Raw genomic sequence first — 23,899 nt, 5'->3', positions numbered from 1 at the left:
ACAAATAGTCTCAAGTCACAGACAGAATAGTGTAGAGAGAATGGAAAAAGCATATAAAGACAAAAATTAGTTTAATTCTGAACTTCTGTTAGTTTATCTTTAATTTCAGTATTTGGAGAAAGAAAAACCTTAATTGATACTCTGTGTGTGTAAAATCTAAACACGTGAGAAACCTGTGCTTAAGAAAAGTCTAAACCCAATTAAAATGAATTTACTTCACACTGTGTTTTGGTTCTAAGGAATGCAAATCATTGGTATGCTAGGGACAAGCGCTGACATACCCAAGGTGTGTATTAGCTGGTACTGCCATATGGCCTGTCATGTCTTACTGGTTAATTTAACCATCTGTCATGTCTCAAATTTGTATTTGCTTTCAGTACTTGAGTTAGGTATGTTCTCTTCTCTGTGGTATCATACTTTTCATCACACGGTGCTGGTATATTCCCATTTTATTAGTTTTATTGTGTTTATTTATTGTAACATTGTAGATCATACTGTCCTTTTCCAATGTTGTGAGTGGAAGATGCATGTATTCAGACAAGCATTTTGGAGATTTTTCTGCATAAATTTCTGGCAAAAAAAGGTCAATACCAAAACGCTATGAATGTTTGACTTTTCTCCTCCCCCCTGTTCACTTCTAATTCTGTACTTGGGTTCACATCAACTTATTTACTATGTAAACTAGGTTAGTGTCTGTAAAATAGGTGACGTTACATATGAATTCAGAGTAAAAATCCTGCTATTCTTACCCTTTCTCACATGTTGCTTTTTCAGCATTACAGTGAAGCTATGACCTGATCTACTGTATAATTTTTCTTTGTTAGTTTGGGTTTTTTAAGGACAGTAGCATTTCAGGGCAAGCATTTAGAAGAAACTCATGTCAGAAAGGGATTTCAGCCCTGATGCATCATCTAAATCAAAAAGTTCTTTCAGTCCTTTGAAAAGCATGCAACATACCAAAGCTACAAAATTCCTGTGATTCTCTTTTGGCTTCTGTGCCTGCAGTCTCTTATCTCACTGATGGTCTTATTACAATTTTACTGTTATGTGGGGTTGGGTTTTGTTGTGGTAGTTTTTTTAAATTGTAACCTAAGAAAAACCTCAGTGCAAATTACATAAGCAATATTGTCATTATATTTGAAATTAAAAATCTATACAGCCAGCTGTGGATAGTCAGTCCTCTTTGTTAGAAAATCAGATATCTTGAGTGCAGTGTGTCATATCTGTTCAAGTCGGAGTTTGGTACTTTGAGCCTCAAGTAGCCAGAGATACACGGTGTGTTGAAATGTGTGGGGTTACAACCAATTTAAGTTAAATGGCATAAACACATTTCTGATGAGTAATAAGTAGTAGGATGGTCATTGAACTTCATCCTCAGCTTGTATCCTCAGCTTGTATCTCATTAATGGTGTTCCTGTATCATAGGCATAAGGAAAATTTGTAACAGGACACTTGAATGTATTTTGGGATGGAGGATTTCTAAATGAGGACTGAATGGTTTATCTAGTCGAATCTGGATGTTTTTCATCATGTTGAGATGATCACTTGCATATTTCATGTTTCTAATGCGCTCTTAAATCCTGGAGAGGAGGTCAATACTGTATGTTCTTGCTATTAGACATGTTTAGAGAGTATTATGAATTCTTAGCGCTCCTTAGGGCTGCAGCAAGGTGGGATGAAGGTTGTAAAGGCTTTCACAAGGGGCACAAACAAAAACTGTCCAGGCTTTATTAAAGCCTATGCAATATGCAAATGCTTGTGTGTTTCCATTCATTTCAATAGTTTTAATGTCTTTAGCTTCTTGAAGTGACAAATGCTGCCGATAGTGGTTTACTTTATTGACCTAAACTGTCAGATTAGCAGTGCCATTCAGACGTGTTGTATTGATTTCCGTGACAGCCTGTAGAAGCTCTAAAGAGCAATTAGAGATTATTTTGTGTATTTCTCATGTTACACTTGTCTAATTACAGTATTTTTCTTCATCTGGAAAGTGAGGCTGTCAGAAAAGAACATTTTCCTAGGAAACAACCATTTCCCTATACTAGTGAGGAACATACCTGAATAATACAGAAACCTTCAGCTAGAAGGGTGGGGGGTTTTAATTGTCAATGGTAGAGATTGTCTTTTTGATCCAGTTAGGTAGGACTGCACTCTTCCTGAGTTCTGTTGCCCTTCTTGGATGTGGGAGGAGAACAAAGGTTGTAGGAATATGGTATCTTCATCTGGTAAATCTTCTGGCTGGTTCTAGGTTGCCCTAGTCTGATTCACCTGGCTGGGGACTCACGAGATACCCCTGCTGCAGCCTGAGCACAGTCCACTTTTACAAGCTCCACAGAGATGCAGAAAGGGCATTCCACTTTGCATCAGGTTTCAGTATTGGAGACTTCAGAAGACAGAGAATGCTCTTTGCTGTGTACTTTGTTCTTAGAGTTAGTCAGTTTCTGGTTTTAAACAAACAAACAAAAAATCAAAGTAGGATACATTATTTGGTGTTACTTGTCTGTTTCATTCTGATGCCTCTCACAGCTATTTTAGAGCCTTTTAGTCTTCTTCATACTTTGTGCTGTGTCTCCAGAATTGCAGGCAGATAATTTCTCAGTCTTTGGTCAGACTAAAGATCGGACTATTTAAGGAATTAATTATCAAGTGGTTTCTTCATCCCCTGATGGTTTAGCTCTTCTCAGTGTTTTTGGGTTTGGGTTTTGGTTTTTTTTTTCAGTCTAGAAGGGAGGGAAAAAAACCCCACACTCCTTCACAGCCATGGTCATAAGAGTTCTGTGTGTACACGGATGCTAAATACATGATCTGTAATTAATGGCTTGTAGAACTCTAAATTTAATCATGACTTTTCTTTGAACTTGTATGTAGACCTGTCTTTGAATGGGCTTGATGCCTTATATTTCCCCCAGGCAAAAATAGCATTGCTGTTAGGGAGCTGTTGGCCAGGGGAGGGACATGAGTCCGTTTTCAGAATGTGTAGGAGAGTTGTGTGCGGCCTTCATGCGCATCACTGCTTTGGTTTCAAGGAACCCAGAGCAGTGCACAATTATTACTGGGGTGAAAGGATGGTGGCTGGTTGAGAACAGTTTGGCCAAGGCAGTTTGAGATGAGCATGTGTCCATGGTGCCTCTGTGTTTAAGGAAACCACATTTGAGGGCAGTGAGCCTCCTTGAATGCGAGAATGCTAATGGGCCTTGGTAAGCCAGTGTTTTATTGCTTCCTGACAGTATATTGACTGCTGGTTTTCAGTTCTTACCTTTTTGCTTTTATGACCGCTGTGAGCTTTAGACTGCATTAATGCAAGTTGGGTTTGGGGTTTTTTAAGCAAATGATAGAGATCAGCTTGCAGCTTCAGGTAGTAAAGGATGTAGCTGTTTGCTGCTATCCCAGGATGCAGGCAGGAGGTCTGTTTCACCTCTCTCTTTCCCAGCAGCATCAGTTCTTTGAGTGTGCAGTCTTTGTTTTGATCAATTATCTTAACTGTCTTTCCAGTGTCTTCCAAAGTAGCAGCAGAGTATGGTGGAGGGGCTGAGTGTGTAGGTGAAGTAGCATGCAGTTGTATGAAACCATCACACTTCCCCCTTTTTCTTTTTTAATGATATAAAAACCTACAAGTCTTTTGTTGTCTTCAGCTGTAATTGTTAGGTTTTTTTCTGAAAGTTTTCTGTGAGAGCTTTGCTAGATATGATACAACAGCGGCAACAAAGATAACTGTTGGTATAATAGCAATTGGTTGGTTGATTTTACTAAATAAAATATGCAATAAAAACCTATTGCCTCTAAGTTGAGACTTGAATGAATTAATACATTTAAGAATTTTAAGAGTGATAGAAAAGAGATTTTAACAAAACCAGAAGTTGGTATTTCAAAAACTGGAATAACAACTTAATGGAAACGTTAACAATGGTGGTGGTGCATCTTTTTATGAACTTTCTGATTTCTTTTTCTTTTAAAAACTAGATTTAAGAACTCTAAAGGGTGGTAGTATTTTGTGTTTAAACATGGATAACTGATAATTTGGAAATAGCGTAGTAAAATTGCATTTTGATGTCTGTAGAAAAGAATCAGTTTTGCTTGAAACTAAAGGTTATTGAGATGTGCTTGAAAGACTATATTCATGTTCTGATGTCCACAATTTCTGATATTTGAAAGCATTTATGTTTTAAAATGAAACTATTTTAATTACCTGTTGAAATCTTTGTTTTCTTGAAATGTTACAGGAATAGTGGCAGTTACTTCCTGATAGTTTTAATTCTTGAACCTTTTTTGGGGGTGCTTGCCCATAATCGTGTTGTTCAGGTGGCTTCCAAGTTACTTCTAAATTGCCACTTAACTGTTTTCCTGGCAAGTTATATTGGTTTTCTTTTATTGTCTATCACATCTTCCTTGTCTTGTTTGCTTGAACTGTGTAATGTGTTTTGATCAAGAAGTTTCTCTGGTTATATATGTTTACTGTTTAGTATAGTAGTATTACAGTATTAATTACATGTGCAGTATGCAAATAAATCTCTGTTTAATATTAGCACAATAAACTAATATTAAACTTCCAGTTAGTATTAGGCTAGTATTAGCACTTAAAGATTCAGAACTATTGGCAGAGTATGAAGGAGGTTGAATTAAGCCCACCTCACCAGAAGACTAGTATAACTGTGTGAGAACAGGTTAAAATTTGGGTCATACTGCCAACAAATTCAATGGGGAAAAAATCTTTCAGCTCACTGGAAGCAGGATTAAGAAGAAAATCTGTTGTTCCAAAGCAATGTTAATATGTAAATGGACAAAAGAATTTTAGTACTTACAGAAGGGGGTGTAATTCTTTCTTCTGTGACAAGTCTGGTTGGTTGATGCACTGTTGAACCTCCAAAATATTGCCCTCAATTTTTCTATATTTCTTCCTCTGAATACAGATTGAACCAAGTACACAGTGAAATGTGAACTTAATCGTAACAGGCTGTATTTTAGTCCACTCTGAAGGATACTAGACTTTGGTGGAGCTGGTCCAAGAATCAGTCTCAAAAGGTGCAGGGTTAAAGAGCATTTTGAAAATGTGGACTATGAAAAATTTAATTGTGCAATATTAGTATCAACTTCCTGGATAATTGCAGTAGTTACAGATAAAATATGTCTTTGGGATTCTTGGCAGACTTTCTAGTAAGGGGAACAACAGAATTACTTTCAGTGGTGTGCTAATGGAAAGTCACTCTGAAAAATGTTTGAAGGGAAAAATATGCAAATAGGGTATTGCCCTGAAAACATGCATGTACATTTTAAAAATCAGAAGAAAACACATCTATGGCAGAAGCTGATTAGGAAGAAGTGGAATAAATTATTAGTTTCCTCCAGACAATTTGTATTAAAGATTAAGTAACATTTTGTCTGCGTCTCTTTCTCATTTCAATCCTGTTACTATCGTGCATTACTTTATATCTGTGCTTTAAATTTTAAAAATATTTAGTGTTTGTTTGTGCAACAAATCCCATGCTGACACAATGAATGTGGTAGAGCTTTTTGGTCTGAGCGGGACAAGCTAAGCTAGTAGAACATTGCTTACATCCATTTTTTTAACCTCACAGGAGTATCAACAAGAGTTGTAGTAGTTGTCTCTTTTGATTGCTTTTCTAAACATTTAAATAGCATGTTACCACTTTGTGATACAGACCTAACCTTTGTCAAGTGTTGCTTGAATACTTGCTTTGTTCTTGCCTGCAAAATGTGTAATGTTTATATAGCTTTCCTGTGCCTCTCCTTGGGAATCTTGCTAACAGACCACAGCACTGAAGTGCTTAAGTGACAAAGGGATTCAAGTGAATTCAGCTGGAAATACACAAGTGTCTATTGTATTTTTTTAAAATTTCATAATTGAAAATAACATTTTAATAGTAGAATAAGAAAGTGTTTGAATACACTCCCAGTTGATCTTGCTATTTACCAAAAGAAAGCCCAAACCCTATATCCTTAAAATAGATTTTTGCAGGAGGCGTGTTTAATCATCAGAGGATATTTAAGTTGTAGATGTCTTAACAATATGATTTTTTAAAAATTGTTGAGGACAAAATGTTGATAAGGCACAACCATTATATTGTACTTCAGTGAAGCACCAAAGAGATAAGCCTTCATATAGCTACATCTATTCATCAGCTTTAGCTTAATTCATTTCTAGATCTGAAGATATGAGCATAACGTGTGGAGCTAGTTCTGACTGCAGCTCCTTTCTTCTCCCCCATTCCTCATTCTTCTGTGAACCCCTTTGGTCTAGGTCATTTCTGGATCACAGGTGTTTGTGAGGGGGTTTTTTTTGAGATGGGTTGGGGTTTTTTTGGTCTCTGTTTAAGAAAGAGATGATATCATGATACCTATCTCTCCAAAATATGTACTTCCCTTGGAAGAAGTGAGGTTTTGAAGTAGGTGCAGGCAGCTGGATGCTACAACTGAAGTGATTAACTGAGGCTGTTGCTGCCCTTGCATGCTCTTTCTATTTGTATGTTGAAGAGATTAATTTCTTTGTTTTGTTTGGGGTTTTTTTTTGTGTTTACGTGCTACTTTCAAGTAAACTTAATGAAGTCATATCCTGTGTTTGTCATTTTTTTTCTTCTCTCTTAAATGTCTCTTATAAATCTATTTGCAGCTGGGTCTCGGGCATCTTACAGCAGCCAGCACAGCCACCTTGGCTCCGAGTTAAGGGCACTGCAGTCTCCAGAACACCATATAGATCCTATTTACGAAGACAGAGTTTATCAGAAGCCCCCTATGAGGAGTCTCAGCCAGAGTCAAGGGGACCCTCTGCAACCAGCACACACAGGCACATACCGCACTAGTACAGGTAGGTGGATGTAACTTGCATGATTGTTTTATTTATGAGATATACTTTATTCTTCAGCCCTAGTTTTCCTTTTTCTGATGTGCCAAACAAAATTTATTATGTGCATGCCAGTCAAACAAAATACCTTGTGCAGATGGCAGCTATTGATAGAACCTCAAAGGCACACATGAAATGGATAAATACTTAATGTTGTGCTATATGTACAGTAAGCTAATCTAATTTGGGGAAGGTGCTTACTAAGGGGAGAGAGAATATTTTTATTAATCTTGTGTATTTTCTTTGAGAAAAATCTGTTGTCTCTGAAGAAATTGGTAGGGTTTTTTTGTTTGCAAAGGTATTTTGTGTGTTGCAAAAGGACTGCAAAGTTTCTTCCACATGAAGCTAAAGGATTATTCACTTGCTTTCCAAGTGAATCATACATAAATGCTCTTCCTCTCTCCTACAGAGGTACACTTAGGTGTAGGTATGCAGACATAAAGTTGAACTATGGCATAGAGAAAAGCTGTTAGCATCACTGGTCTATCCATAAATAATAAAAATTGTCCATGAAATGCATTGGTGTACAAGTCCTGCTTGCAGAACATCATCTCACCAAATGAAATACAGCTGTATGTTGGAACCCACAAATAGATCACAAATCAACAGGGATATTTATGGTATTTAATGCACAAAATAATTAGAGTACATAAATGCTACAGCCAAAATAGCCTAAAGCAGATGTAGAAAGAACTTGTCTTAGGAATTATAAGTGTTTCGGGTGTTTTATCTTTGCTGTATTGATTAAAGGTGGAAGATTATGTCCATTTTCAGATCACTCCCATTTTCTTCAAGAAAAAGTTGTGTACTTCTTGGAGCAAGATACTTTGCTTTCTTTTAAAACTTATCTTTTTTATTTCTAGAACCACTTCTCCAAGGGCAAAGTGTCAGGTTTTGCATGTCTAAAGATTTCTATGGCTTTATGCAAGTTGTGGGTGTTCAGAGTACAGAAGAAAATACTTTAAAACTTTTTTCAGAGTTCTGTAGCTAAATACCTGTAACAGCTTTGTACTTTTTGAAGAACGCCATTACAGCACTTCCTTCCTGTTAAAGGAGCTACCATGGTGTATGTTTTGGTGTATATGAGAAAAGATTACTATTCTTTGCATGAAAGGGAAAAGATCTCTGCCTGAATCACTGAGCAGTGGAAGCAGCGATAGTGATTGAAGCAACTATTTATACTGAATTTTAAGCCTCATGTTCCACATGTGGCTGGGTCTTACTTTCTATGCAGCGCTCTCTTTCCCAGTCATGCCCTGAAGAGGGTTTCTTGTTTTGCTTGCAAAACATCCCTTGGTTCTCTGTGCTGAAGTAGCAGACTGTCTTGTGACTGTCATCTTCCCAACACCTCCGTAAGGAAGGAGACCCTGTCAACATAGATCACAATTACAGGGAATGAAACCAGGACTCAGGATGTTAGTGGGTAATACCTGAAGATGGGTTTTTAGAAAGGAGGAGAAAAAGCTTAAAAAAATACACTGGTTTGGGTAGCAGAAACAGGCTCTGTGAAGGTGAATTTTGTCTTGCTGTTTGGGATATGGATTGAACATTACTTTAGGCTCGTTCTGAGGAGCAACCCCATCAGTCCAGCTTTGTGTTGCGTTGATCATCCCTTGCTTTCCCCCTCCACCTATATCATCAGGGTCAGGGGAAATAAAAGCAAGTGGATGCATGCCAGGCCAATTATTCTGTTGCTCCATCAATAGCTGTTAGCTGTGGATGCTGTCAGCCTTTCACACAACCAGGCTGAAGAGCTCTCAGTGCTCAGAGGGAATTTTGGGCCGGATTGGATCAGCTCTCGGACTCCTTCTGCCTCTACCATAAAGGCCTGTAGGAACATACCCCTTCTCATGAAGACCATGCAGTTTTACTCAGATTAGCAGAAAGGAGGGGAAGGAGTTGAACTGATATTTGGCACATGTAACATTTTATCTCTTCATTGGGATGTGTTACATTGTTTTTTTTATTGGAGGACTGACTAGCTATTTCTCTTGATTATTTTGTATAAAATACGAGGGATTGTAGATTACTGTGTACTCCTTGAAGATACATGCCAAGGGTTCATGGCTTGTATCTTACGTATGCATGAATCTCACCTGGGGTTGGCGGTGGGGAGGGGAGCTTTAAAACTTCAGTGTGCTCCTTTATAGACCATAGTTCACATTCTTTTGCCCATTACAACAGTAAATGGAGTCATGAAGATTTTGCATGCTTTTAAACATCTGATGAAAAAGAAAAAAGGAAAGGCAAACCTAGTCTAAGGCCTTTGTCCAAAGCATGGATATTTTTCTCTGCAGCTAGCATTGCCCATTAGAAACAAAAATTATGCTAGTTGTACTTGCAAAGCATTTATTTTTGTGTTGTTTCTTGTCGCTTTTTTCTAAAGCGAACATTCTTCGTGAATCTGAAAATTTCATTTAATTTGCAAGATTAAGTGACTTTACCAAATGAAAACTTTTTTTTTTTTTTAAATGTAGATATCTACCTCTTTGTTTTTTGTTAGCTCTTAAATACTTACTACATTCAGGAATGTTTACACAACTAAGAATAAAGCCCGCTCAGTTTTTCATCCTTGTTATGGTTTAACCTCAGCCAGCAACCAAGCCCTACGCAGCCTCTTGCTCACTCCCCCTCGCCCAGAGGGATGGGGGGGAGAATCTGAAAGGAGTGTAAAACTCAAGGGTGGAGATAAGAACAATTTAAAAGGAAAAGCAAAAGTCACACACGCAAGCAAAGCAAGGAATTCATTCCCCACTTCCCATGGGCAGGCAGGTGTTCGGCCATCCCCAGGACAGCAGGGCTACATCACACGTAACAGTTACTTGGGAAGACAAACACCATGATGCCAAATGTCCCCACCTTCCTCCTCCTTCCCCCAGCCTATACACTCAGCATGACATCACAGGGTATGGAATATCCCTTTGGATAGTTGGGCTCACCTGTCCCGGCTGTGTCCCCTCCCAATTTCCCGTGCCCCTCCAGCCCTCTCACTGGCAGGGCCCGAGGAACTGAAAAATCCTTGACTTAGTATAGACATCACCCAGCACCAACCACAGCCATCAGTGTCCTACCAACATTGTTCTTACATCAGAGCCAAAACACAGCACTGTACTAGCTACTAAGAAGTAAATTAACTGTATCCCAGCTGAAACCAGGACAGTATCTACCCCTTATTCCATACCACTTACATCATGCTACACTTTCCAATACACCCTTGTTAACCATCGTCCCCCTTCCCGTTCTTTGGTATAATACACGGACATCATTCCCCTAGTCTATGCACCACCCCTGTAAAAATGTCTATAAAATGTCCACAAAATGTCCATTGAGTTCATTTAGTCCATGAACATGATCTCTTATGGTGGTCACTCAGGAGAAGAGAGGTTGTTTGTTGTATGGGGTTATCAGCCATCAAAGCCAGCTCAGGTCAGGTCACTGCTACACTTGCACTGCTTGTTGTCAGGCTTGGCCTCTGATGATTCAGATGGTTGCTGCTACAGTCATTCCTGTAACATGAAACTCAATTCATGGGTCACAATTTAAAGGTATATCCATTACAATCTCCACCCCTGGACCCTTCGGACAACCCTGTAGGGTTTAACGCTGTAATTAACTCCTCCCCTTGCCCCTGGTCTGGCTTGGACTTAGCCACAGACTGCAGCCTGCTCCAAGTGGAGCCTCAGCTACGAGCCACAGTTTCTCCAGGGTATACCTGCTGCGGCACAGCCACAACCACTTTGAGGTGCACCTGTTCCAACATGGCCTTACCCATGGGCCATCACCATAGACCTGCTGCAGCGTGGCCTCACCCACAGCCACAGTCCCTTCAGAAGTAAATCATCTCCAGCATGGCCTTATCCCTGGCCACAATCTCTTCAGGGCTGTACCTGCTCTGTCGTGGGCTTCTCCGCTGCCACACACTTTGAGGTACTCCAGCATGACCTTGTGCACAGCCACTGATGCTTCAGGGTGTACCTACTGCAGCACAGACTTACCCACAGCCACAGATGCTTCGAGGCGTACCTTCTCCAACACGGACTTGTCCTTGGGCCACAATTCCTCCAGAGGAATGCCTGCTGCAGCACAGACATAACCATGACCACAAACACTGTGAGTTATACCTGCTCAGGCATGGACTTAGTCACGGCTACAGGGGCTTTGGGGTGTCCAGCTCCCACGTGGGCTCATCCACAGGTCACAGTCCCTTTGACTCGAGTTCACACTGGAGCTCCAGCCTGTCCAGTACAGCAGCACAGAAATAGCAGCGATGCCATGGCCACTTGCCAGCCCCAGTGCATCACCACGGTTGTTACCAGAACGTTCCGGGGCACAGCACAGTGAGATGATAAGCAGTACAGCCAGCAGTGAAAGCAAGAAGCAGCCACTAACGAGCACTGGTATACAGTATATATACAGTAAGGCAGGCAAGCCCCATGGTAAGCACAGAAACCTGCCCCTTAATAGCTAAACAGCAATAACGGCTATAAATTCAAACTAGCACATTCCAATCAAATCTGTTATCTCAAACCCTTCGAGCCCCACGTTGGGTGTCGAAAAGGACTGTCATGGTTTAACCTTGGCCAGCAACCAAGCCCCACACAGCCGCTTGCTCACTCCCGCTCACCCGGAGGGAGGGGGGGAGAATCGGAAAGGAGTGTAAAACTCATGGCTTGAGATAAGAACAATTTAATAGGTAAAGCAAAAGCTGCGCATGCAAGCAAAGCAAAACAAGGAATTCATTCCCCACTTCCCATGGGCAGGCAGGTGTTCAGCCATCGAAGGACAGCAGGGCTCCATCATGAGTAACGGTTACTCGGGAAGACAAACGCCATAATGCCAAATGTCCCCACCTTCCTCCTTCTTCCCCCAGTTTATATACTCAGCATGACCTCATATGGTATGGAATGCCTCTTTGGATAGTTGGGCTCACCTGTCCCGGCTGTGTCCCCTCCCAGTTTCCCGTGCCCCTCCAGCCCTCTCGAGGAACTGAAAAATCCTTGACTTAGTATAGACATCACCCAGCACCAACCACAGCCATCAGTGTCCTACCAACATTGTTCTTACATCAGAGCCAAAACACAGCACTGTGCTAGCTACTAAGAAGGAAATTAACTCCATCCCAGCTGAAGCCAGGACAATCCTCTAGATGAATAAACTTTTACTGAGCTGAATTCAATAAGCTAGAATTTCTCTACGGGGTAAATTACTTTAAGTTTGTTCTATTTACTCACTGTTTTGGGGATGTTTCTTTTTTTATTTCTAAACTTTTTTTGTTTTCCTTGTATTCTACTTGTGAATGAAATGCATGCCGGTACCTCTGCACTAAAGGCCACGTATTGCAGAAGGTAGAAAATATTAGGAGCTTACTGAACATCTCCCTTACTAGCATAACTTTAGATAGGGGCAGGATGAATTATTCATCACATTGTGATTTAAATTATGACCGGGTGTGTTACTGTCATGCTGTCTAAGCTAAAAATAATCTTTCAAACTTGACTGCAGTAGGTGCATAGGTTTTTTGATCAGTAGCTTTTACTTAACAATCCCTTTTGGTCTTGAAAGGGTAATGCCTTCTCTCCTATAAAAAGTACAAGCCCAAATGTTTGCACTGAAAGTAGCAGTAAATGTGAAATTCTACTTTTGAAATGGGGATCCACAAAAGATATGTTTAGAGGAAGTACTCTGGCATGGTATAAATAATGAATTCATTTACTTACTGAATAGCAGCTTACAACTTGTTATTTAGTTGGGCTGTAAATACAGCAATAACTTTTGTCAAGGCAGGTGCATTACTTCCCTTATAAACCTAAAGGCCATGCATTATTAATTTAAATCCTAAGTTGTTAATAGCAGAGATAAGCTTATTTGATGGGATGTTTACATGGACACCACTGGAATTTGAAGAGGGCTATTACTTGAAGAGGAGGGAGGGGTCGCAGAGCCAGAGCAGGGGACAGAATCAGTGATCATTTGCTTATTTGCAGTTAAAAGTTTAGACTAGGGATTTAGTCCTTAGTTATTGGCATTTAATTAACGTTAAACATGAAATAAGTCTAAGTAAAATCTTGCTGTTTTGCAAGCCTGGGATTTCTGTAGCTGCCTTGAGGAGAAAGCAGATGTGCTGCTTGTGTGCTGGGCTGTCATTGCCGACCTGCAGCAGGGGAGCATGGCTTTTGCGGCAGTGGGGTCTGCGGGACCGGTTGCCATCACCCTCTGGATGCTGGCAACACACTGTCTGGAAGCTCTTAATGACGCTTGCTTTTGTTGTGGTTTCTCAGTGAAAGAGATGAGCCCTCTTCTGTAAAAACGATGTGATTTCTGGATAGAGTTATTAAAAGCCTTGCGAGAGTGCTGTCCCCAGCAGTCTGGGCAGGAGGGGTGGTAAGTGGGAGGTCTGTGCTTATTCTGAACTCACTACAAACCGAGGCTTTGTCACATAAATAAGTGCTGCTGCTTAAAAGCACTGGTGACTGTTGTGATCTATGGGTATTTAGACCTCAACACCTGCACAGTGCTCACACATTAAGAGCATTCCTTGGTTTCAAGGGGCTGTGGGTGAGAGTCTTTGTCCCTAACCTCACACAAGTGGCAAGGATGAACCATCAATTACACCAGAGGAGTGAACCTGGCCTCCTCAGCAATGTGAAGGACATACGCATCCTGCTGGTACCAGGGGAACCTTGATGGCCTTGAAGAAAGCTAAAGGACTGGCTGGAATGCACAGGCTTAGGACTGTCTCTGCCTCTGACCCCCAAAGGTCACCGTGGAGAAGGCCTTGTGACACAGCTCAATCATGGGAAGTCCAGCAGCTTTGTATAGTTACATGACCAGTTGGTATTAGTTTTGAGTGTTGTGTGCACAGAGCTGAAGTGTCTCCTTGATGAAGACAGGGCACGCAGGGCATTGTGAGAACTCTTCTGTGCTTCCCAGAGAGACAGGGAAAGTTAGGAAGAGTAGGGTCGGTGGTTGATATTGCTGAAATTAAAAAGAGGACCCTGAAATGAAAGATTTACTGAAAGGAGGTTAAATAGTGAGAGGATAAGCCATCAAAGTTTGCATTGCCTCTGAAGAGTGGCCTAGTGCAGGACTTGAAGGGTCTACCAAGCATGCCCTTGCAACGGGTTATCCATGGGGGAGCACGTGTGGGGCAGGGGCAATCCTCCAGCACTTCTTGTGCTACTTTCAAGGCTGCCCAATGCCTATGTGTATTAAGGTGGTTACCAGGCTGCCCTTCAGCTTCTCTGATGGCCTCTGCTCCTTAAGGCCAGGTCTCCCCGAGGTTCCTTCTGCTGATGTTTGGGTGGTTCCACCAGCGCACCACTGCCTCTGAAGCTGTCTGTTACGCAGGCTGCACTGCCTCCTGGCTGCCGTGGTGGACAGTGTTGATGGAAGAGAGGAGGCCTGTGAAATTCATGATGGCAGGTGCAAACTAGTAACATGGGGTTTTGCGCCCTGGGTTTCTGTGTGGAGGGCAAGTGCTGTCAGGAGAGCCGTGGAGAGTCAAGGGGCCTCCTTTTCAGAGGGAAGAGTTACCCGTTGCTCTAGGCCGTGGTTCTGTTCAGGTGCTTGCCAGCGGCAGGGAGAAACTGTATTACATTGTCCTCTGATGCAGCTCAGGAAGAACTGCTGGAGGTGAGAATTACTGTTGTGTTTCTGGACAAATGCTGTCGTCCTGTTCTCCACCTTCCTTCCTGCACCTGCCTGGTTCTTCATCTGCTGAAGGAAAGGAGCCTGCACCGAGGGGTGCCTTGTGTGGATCCCTGCTCCTGGTTATTTCTAACGTTATCTTTCTCCTGTTAAAAGTGTGTCTTGCTTTAGTGGGGTAGGGGCAGCATTTGCTCCTGTAGTCCGGTCTTTCTGCACGGATTAGTGCGCTGCTGTAGGGATGGGAAGAGGACCCAGGGGACTGTGCTTGTGTTTGCTGCTTTGCCCCTGCATTTGGCCTAGGCTTTTGCTGTCCTGGAGGTTAAGCAGTGTCTGAAGGCAAGATTTACAAGGAAAACTGACATGTCTTGTCTTATCATAGAGCTGTGCTGGCTTTCTCATGACATGGCTGGGCCATTCCTGTCTTCTGCCTCCTTGTTCCATCTTACAAGGTGCCTGTGATATGAGAGTTAGGTCTCTGTTCAGGACCTAAAGGAGAGGCACAAGAGGGAGAAGCAAAGCCCCCTTTTTCTGCCACCCCAGACAGGAACAGCCCATACAAAATTGATTGCACTGTTGGTTTGTTTAAGTTTGGTGGTTTTTGCAGGGAAAAGATGTTGCTAGTTTTATGGCTTTTGGGTGCTCAGATAGCTCTGGCCTTCTCTCATTTACATTGGACAAGCAAAGCACAGCAGTCCCAGCTCTTTGGTGTCCGGTTGCCTCCCACTCTCAGTGTCAGGTTCACATGCCATTCACATCCCCTCCCTGGGGACTCCCTCCTTGTAGGAAAGGCAGCCACACACCCAACCCACTTGAGCTTCCATCTCATCTCGTTGCCCTGGTAGACAGAAGTCCGGCACGGTGGAGTTGCTGCTGGAAAGCTGCGCCAGCTGCCAACACCATGCCTCTGGTCTGCCTTCCCTCTGCCGCTGGCATGGTGGGGCAGAGACCCACCTTGCTCTGGGAGTGAGTACTGTGCTGCTGCCAGTCGGCTCTGCCTTGCCAGCAAGGGAGCCAGTGGTCTGTGGGAACAGTAACTGCAGAGTAGGTGCAAGTATTATTTTTTTTTAAATTGAGGGTTTTTTCAGAAAGAACAGAGAAGGGGTGTGGCATGGACTGCTTAATGCTGCTTCCAAATACACAAGTACTTAATTTGCTGCATGTTTTTTATGCTGGTCCAGCTCAGGCCTTCTTTGATTCTCAACATTTGTCATGTCTTTTAGCGCCTTTTGTTGTCCCTTATAAAAGGAGCATGAGGCTACAAAGGATGCATGAATTGAGCTGAAGTCTATCATCTTCACAAGACCGTAAATATTTGTCTTCATATGTAATAAATTATTGCATATGTTTGATATTTTTAGAAGTCATTCCTTCAAGGTGAAGCTTTTTTCATGTTGTGAAGCAATTTTCCAATATTTGAAAAACAGGTCATATAAAAAAGTTAGATGTCCATATCCTATAGAGTGATTTATTCTTCTTTGAAGAATTGTTAAGCCTGTTTTATTGCAGTCGTGCAACATCAAAAACTGATAATGTTTTTCTGTGTCTCCTTTTACAGATGACCTGTTCTATAACCATTTTTTAGGTTTTTACCTTAAACCTTTAACCTTTTAAGGTTTTTTCTTTTTTGGTGGTTATGAAGTAGTTCATAACAGAATGATAGAATAGTTTGGGTTGGAAGGGACCTCCAAAGATCATCTAGTCCAACCCTCTGCAATGAGCAGGGCCATCTTCAACTAGATCAGGTTACTCACAGTCCTGTAAACCTGACCTTGGATGTTTCCAGGGATGGGGCATCTACCACCTCTCTGGGCAACCTGTGCCGGTGGTTTACCACCCTCATAAAAAATTCCTTTCATTTTATCTAGTCCAATCTACCCTCTTTCAGATTACTGCCATTACCCCTCGTCCTATCGCAACAGACCCTGCCAAAAGGTGTGTCCCCATCTCTCTGACAAGTCCGCTTTAAGTAAAGCAAGGCCACAATAACGTCTCCCCAGAGCCTTCTGTTATCCAGGCTGAACAGCCCCAACTCGCTCAGGCTTTCTTTGCAGAAGTGTTCCATCCCTCTGATCATTTTTGTGGCCCTTGTCTGGACCCGCGCCGACAGGTCCATGTCATTGCTGTGCTGGGGGCCCCAGAGCTGGAGGCAGCACTCCAGGGTGGGGGTGGTGTCTCACCAGAGCAGAGCCGAGGGGCAGAACCACCTCCCTGGACCTGCTGGCCACGCTCCTTGTGGTGCAGCCCCAGAGAGGGCTGGCCGCCTGGGCTGCGAGCGCACACTGTCAGCTCACGTGCAGCTCTTCACCCACCAGTTCCCCCAGGTCCTTCTCTGCAGGGCCGCTCTCAACCCATTCATTACCCAGCCTGTACTGATACCAGGGGTTGGCCTGGCCCGTATGCATGGCCTTGCACTTGGTATTCAGATGATATCTGAAACAGATATGAGAACATCGGGGGTTTTAAACTTTGCTGTGAGAGATATTCCTTTGATAGTCATTTACAAAATGAGAGATTATTTTGATACAGTTATTACAATACAATTGATAGAGTTATTACAATACTTTATAGCAAGCAGTCCCTTCATAACTTACTCTCTTTAGCCATTTCAAATCACTGAAATTGTTTGTAACTTCAACATGCTGAAAAAAATTTAGAATACTAACACAACATTTTTATGTTGAAATAAGATTATGTAAAAAAGACATTATAGGACTCCAATTGTAATGTCATGATGAATCCCGTATATAGGGCTTAGTTCATAGCTTTCTATACTTGCAAGGCATGCAACCATAACTTCAGCTTTGGGAGCCAGACTCTGATGTTTGAGCCTTGTATGTTGCCAGTGGCAGGTTCCACAGGGCAGTTTATATCCCAGCTGCCCCACAGCTATCTTATCCTTTCTCAGGTTGTGTTAGTATTGCTTGGCATGGAACTAGATTTAGTTAACCATATGTATCACTTGTAATTCCATAGACTTCAGATTAATGAGTAAAAGAAATTTTAAGAGAGAGGGAAAATCATTCTTTGTTGTCCCTCTATACATGCAGGTAGGCGTGTTCAGATTCTTACAGTGAGCATCAATGAGTACATTGATATAGTTCAGTTCCAGAGCAACATCTGGCTATTAATGAAAAGCTACCTGTTACATGCTACTTCCTGGATTACAGATACTTCATTTGAAAGGAGAAAGGAAACCTTGGTTTCAAATATATTTTACTTAATTTGGCTTTGAAGTTGTCACTGCAGGCATTGTAACTGCAGGCACAAAGGAGGAGCAACAGAAAAATTATCTTAAATTTTCCCCATTTGGATTAAGCCCTTTTTCCATGATATTGCTTCTCAAATCTTTATTTAGTTTTTGTTCAGTCCTAAAGTACAACAGGTAGGTTACAAATACAAAACAACACTTCTTTCTGCTTAAGCGATGGGGTTTTTTTCTGGTTGAGGGACAGGTTTGTTTGTTTTATTTTTTGTTTTGTCACAAGCTGTTGTGCTGTGCAGGGGCATACTGTGATGCCACAGCTGCAGATTAATTGAGGATCATGCTGGTAAATCACACAGCATGGAGTTTTGACTATAGGACATAATGTTTTCAGGGAAATTAAAAAGAAAAAATATTCCTACCACTGCATCTCTATCAGTTTGGTAATGTTGTGATAATAGACCTGTATTGCTAACTGACATCCACTTGATAAGATTGCTTTGGGAGAGAGAATTATAGGACACAAGTGGGGAACAAATCTTCAGTACAAAGTAGATGGAGCACAAAATACCTTAGTGATCTGCATAGTGAATAACAAATTGCCTCAAAGCAATGCAAAGTCATAATCCCATTTCATTAAAGAGATCCGAGGTGTCTGGTATAGCCTTATCTGTGTTACATTCTTGAGTATATGTTTTTAGGTAATTCTTTTTCCAGGTACAGTGGCATCCTCTCTGAGGGGAGGGGGGGAATTATTTTTTTTAAAAAAAAAAATCATTCCTATTAAATTTTTGGGCAGAGTCTAATAAATTACATTGTTTTGAACTTCATTGTTACCCAGTGGTCACTGTAAAGCTGTGGACAAGAGCAATGAGAAAGGGAGAGAAGTGGCAGGATGTGAAAACCCTGTAGAACCAGCTTTGTAATCTGTAATGTCCCTTATAGTGGAGAAGAATTTCTCCAAATAAGATATTTATAGGTGCAAAGTATTGTGGCTGGGCTCCACAGAGGAATTGTACCCATTTGAAGACAGCCAAGATTTCAGTGCTGCTCAGAATAGAAACCTTTCAAAATGGTCACTATCCAGTCTCCTTCCTCTGTCCCATGAATGGGATACCTCCAGATGCTTGTGGTTTGTCCTATGTATTTTCTAATTCTCCTTTTTGAATAGAAGGGTGACCTAGAGTGTGTCTGAATGCTTCTTGGATGTCCCTTGACTTTTGCCATCTATTGAGGGAGAAGTGTGATTATAAAACATTGGTCAGGGAAGCATACCCTGTAAATCTCACCTGACACTATTGAGAAAATACACTTGTCTACTCTGTGCCAGAAACTATTTATGATCTATTTACAGTACAGGTGTAGTCTCAGGTTAAAGCCTCGTCACATTAGACTTTAGTGATGCAGGACTATGTCCATTCTTTTTTATTTACTTCAGTGTTGGGTAGGGATACAGGGTTGTCATTCATGAAATAAGAAGCAGTTCAGACACCTTTCATAAATCTCCTCCTTGTAGTCTTTGCTGAACAAAACCACAATGCTGTACCTGAGGTAACTACCCAGTGATGTCTTCAAGACAACTAATGCTTTTAGAGGATCATTCTTTCTGCAGCATTGTATTTAAAGACACCCTTTTAATAAATCACCAGGCTCCCCCCTTTTTTTTTTTAACTCAAGCTGTAATATTTATTTTATAGATCTGTATAAAAGACTGTCTTCTTTTAGATGCAGTCTTTTTCTCTATCATAATTTCAGCAGCTTACATGTAGGGTTACAAGTACAGCAAGTTTTCAAAGATGTTAGTTTTTACTATAATGGGTCCAGCAAGTTTCAGACTATCATTTGCAGAAGTTTAAGTTAATGTTTAAGGTGTACATATCACATGATCTGGCACTGCAATACAAATGTGGTTAACAATAGTAAAATAACTCTCCTTCAGAGTGGAAACTACTAATTAACATAGCTGAAGCTCAGTAAGGTGTTTTAAAAAATACTAGTAAGCACCCATTTTGTTACTTGGAATCATAGCGTATTAAATAGGGAGAAGTCAGTATTTGAAGGAGAAGACATCTGTGTGCTTGAAGGCTGTAGCATGATGCAGGGCAGGCTGTTCATCTGTTACTTCTCATAATTATACCTTTTTTAATAATAATAGTGACTTCCATCCATGTGTTCTGTTTTATGTCAGCTAGCTGGACAGGAAACTTTTAACAGGGATTTCAAGAGAAGGTGAATTTGGAATGAAAACAGAAATTTAGTTTCAATAGGCTAGTTGATGTGCAGTAGTATGGTCTGTGTGGTTTTGCTGTGATTGGGATTTATAATCATTACGGTCATTATGTCCCATGTGCACAATGTCAAACCATGTAGTACTACAAAGAGGAGGAAAGTGATGTGTATGTCTTGTATAGTGCTGTTGCTCAGGGTTGAATTTTATCTCCTCTGAGGAAACTGGCAGATGAATTTTAGTATCTCAGATTCTGAAGGAGCAGTTGCTTTTAAGGGCCTTGCAGTTGTTACTTTCTCTGTTTAAATGCTCATGTAACAAATGAATTAAACTGCATGTTCTCCCAAAACTGAGGAATGCAACTCAGAGAGACAAGAGACAATCAGAGCAAAGAGCTTGGCATAACACCTTTGGCAGCCAAAGCTGGCATCCAATTATCACCTTATGTTGATGCATCATTTTTATTTTGTGCAAAGGAGCATCACTGAAACGTGTTAGAAACTGAGTCTAAGAATGGAAGTTGGATATACAAGTGGAAATTAAAATCTGGCAGAGGTAAAATGCAGTTAGTTCCCAGAGATGGACAGGAGTATTATATTTTTAATATACTTTTTTAATAATATGAACTTGAAAAATACGGCTTCTGCCTTGTTTGGTTGCGAAGAAGGAAGTCAGTCACTCCTGTCTCGAGTCAGAGAGTTGGGAATCTGAAATAATTGAACGTATGTGGTTGCTAGGGGAATCCTAATGTCTGCATAAAACCTTGGTGTCCCCTCAGACCACATGAATTTCAAAATGATGCTTTAGCTATATACACTTTTGACATACAGGCTGTGTTACTGTGATGGACACCCTGTAACTTTGGAACCTGATGGTGGAGGACAACTGGAGGGATGTATGTAGCATTTGAGAAGGGTGTGGGTCTGGGAGTGTGAGGCTGGGCACAGCAGTGAAGCCTTGCAACAGACCTGGCTGTGGAAGAGGTTGTATTCAAGTGTTGACTTTGGGTTTCACTGAAGTTGCATCAAGCACAGCTGCAAATAAACTTTGATCAGAATTCTTTCATATCAGGCTCCGTATCTGTGTAACTGAAATACAGATTTCTGAGATACAGACTCTGTCACCATTGCTGCTCACTGAATTACTTGTGTACCTATTTCTTCATTAAAATTTTCTTTAGAAGTACAAAAATCCTTATAGATAACTTAATTCATAAGGTATGTATTTCCTTCCGTTGCTAACCCTAATGGAACTAGGTGGTACCAGCTAATCACATACTTGAACCCATAAATAATTACTAGTAAAGAAATGCTGAGTCTAAATTGGTGATTAAGAACATTATTCCATATGCTACAGGCTAAGCAATGGCAGTTATATGTCTTCCCCCAATGGAACTGTTCAATAAAAGGAAAAAAAGGTACGTATTTCAAACCAAAAAATAAGCATGACAAGGAAACCAAGACACAGACAATGTAAGAATGTGCAAACTGAAGTGGAACAACATAGACAAAAGGAGCCTTCAAAGTGACCAGATACCAGGTACTCTGTAAACAGAGAAGTAGCACAGAAACCAAGGAAGCAGTATTTTATTTCAGCAATTCTTTCTGCATTATGGAAAAAATAATAAATTTCTAAGCAAAGGAATGTTCAGCCTTATTATAACAGTTAGTGTCAGATCTAAAGAACACTTTAAAAATCAAAATTAAAAGATACATCAGTGTAATAGTGACTTCAGTTTTTCAGTCTTCAAAGATTGTCACTTTTTGCATTGGATGAGGATTTATTGAACACAACAGTATGCAAAGCACAAGTGACAGGTGACTTCTATGAAGCAAGGAGTAGTTCTCCCACAAAACAGTGGCATGTAAATACAGAGGTGGTCAAGAGTTGATTTTAAGATTTTTTGAAAGGATCAAATAGCAGATGGGTAATAATTTGTTACTTTGACTATGCTTATGATCTTCATTAGGCTTAGTATTCTGCAGCTGCCAGTGGTGGGAATTAACTTGTTTTAACCAGTTTGGAGATTCACTGAGTATTTGCTGTAGAAGTAATAGCTTAGCAGCAAACAGCTACCTCTGGCTTTGAAGTTGGCCTGGGAAAGTTTGAACAACATAAATCTCCTGTGATGCCATCTGCAAGAGACATGGATGTTGCCTTGATAAAAAAGGCTTCTTCCTTACCATGTCATGGAAACATTTGATAATAAAAATACTACTGAATACGTGCTTGCTACAGCACGTAGACACACTAATTACAAGTAGTTGTGACAGCCACGTATAACTAGTACCTGAGGAAATTGTGACTCACGTGTTTGTGGGTGGAAGAGACACTTTTTTTGCTGAATACCATGCTGTTCAGTATCTGTTTCTTTTGCTTGCTTGCATTTGCCATGTACGGCATGTTGTATTCCCATAAAAAGGCATACCTGGTACAGCAGGGAGACAGGCTATTTGCCGTGCCTGGCTGTTGAAGGTGCTGAGCATGCTGGAGCTAGCTGTGAAGGGAAAGAGTTTGTATTTCCCCTGATAAACACAAAATATGAGCATATGGAGAAAACTGGAGCCAGCAGGAAGAAGTAGGGGAACAAGGCTAGCTGAGTCTTTGAAGCATAACTAGAAATCCCTGAGAGCAGGAGAGGACAAGGAGGTAATAGAGAGAAAGAGGCTGTTCCAGTTGACTGTGTGAAGTTTCATGCAATCCTGGGAGCCCTAAAAAGCTGATACATTGAGAGCAAAAGCTGGCTGAATTGAGAAGAGCCCATCCTGTGAGGATGCAAGGGAAGATTCGCTTACAGGTTCTTTTTCTTTCTCTCTGGCTGAGGATTTGAAGACTGGAGTTTTGATTGCAAGATTGGCAGCTAAATAGGACAAAATAAAAGAGTGTGGAGAAGTGAGGGAGAAGAAGATGGAAAACGAGCAATAGAAAGTTGCAGTAGTTTTTGACTGGTTTTCCCATTTTGACTACAAGAAGTTGTGTAACAAAGTTGTCAAGCTCCACAGAAGTTGTGGTCTTGATATTTGCATAAGGTCCTGAGTATTTTAAGTCTGAATTGGAGCCTTGTGTCTTGAAATCCTTTAGTGGTTTTGGGTTTGGGCTTTTTTTGTTTGTTTGTTCTGCTCTCAGTTTGCATGTTTAAAGTATGAAATTCCTTGTGCCTGTGTACTTTGAGCAGAGGATATGATAGCACCTTCATAAAGTCTTAACTACCTTAGAGGTAGTTATTAATATCAATTATAATTGGGAGTTTTTTCCTCTTTCAGTAAATATATGGTGGGGGAACCTGAAAATATTTCTCTAATATCTTACACTTCCAATGTAGAAAAGTGCTGCTAAAAGTAACCGCTAAGCAAACTTGTTATATATGTATTATCGTACTTCCTGAACAGTGTTAAACTTGACTGCATGTGCTTGTTGCTTTGGATTGCTGATTGGCTCCTAGCTTGATTATAGTAGATTTTGTTAAATTTCTATTGTAAAAAAGCTGGTGCGTGGTCTAAAACACACTTTATATTTCAAGATAAAAAGTGTTTGTATCCCCCAGATTTGATGAATTCTGTTTCCTAATTGACAGAGAATGCACTGTGTTATTTTTATGGTGTATTGGATAGGAAAAGTATCTGATTTATAAATCTTCCTATGTATTTGCTACCAACAGAATGCACTGCATTTGTATCATTTATGAACTCATGGAGGGATGGTGGACATTCCTTTCACTGATAAGACATATTACTGGGATCCAGTTTTCAACTTTCACGTAACAATCGACTGCAGGTGCAAATCAGTGAAGCAAAAAAAGAAAGCAGGGGAAAAAAAGTACAGAATTGTGAAATCTGTATGAAAGGCACAAGAAGAAGGTTAACACAGGAACTGAATTCCTGATACGGAATAATAAGAGTAAAATTTTACAAGGTAATATCCACAAACCAAACGGCAGCATTACCTTGTAAAATTAGTAATTTTCAGC

At 40.8% G+C, this 23,899-nt stretch overlaps 1 protein-coding gene across 9 annotated transcripts in view; it reads left to right on the top strand.

The window, feature by feature from the left end:
• The window catches only part of CTNND2 (catenin delta 2), a 679,250-nt gene that overhangs the window by 402,803 nt on the left and 252,548 nt on the right, over positions 1 to 23,899 (top strand). For all 9 annotated transcript variants that reach the window (XM_037380649.1, XM_037380646.1, XM_037380644.1 and 6 more), the window contains one exon: positions 6,626 to 6,820. In XM_037380649.1, the coding sequence (XP_037236546.1) occupies positions 6,626 to 6,820 (195 nt within the window). The remainder of the gene's footprint in view (positions 1 to 6,625; positions 6,821 to 23,899) is intronic.

The sequence above is a fragment of the Falco rusticolus genome, chromosome 3 (assembly GCF_015220075.1).
Source record: "Falco rusticolus isolate bFalRus1 chromosome 3, bFalRus1.pri, whole genome shotgun sequence".
Classification (NCBI taxonomy): domain Eukaryota; kingdom Metazoa; phylum Chordata; class Aves; order Falconiformes; family Falconidae; genus Falco; species Falco rusticolus.
Note: the sequence above shows the minus strand (reverse complement) of the source record. Positions and strands in the feature narration are given on the sequence as shown.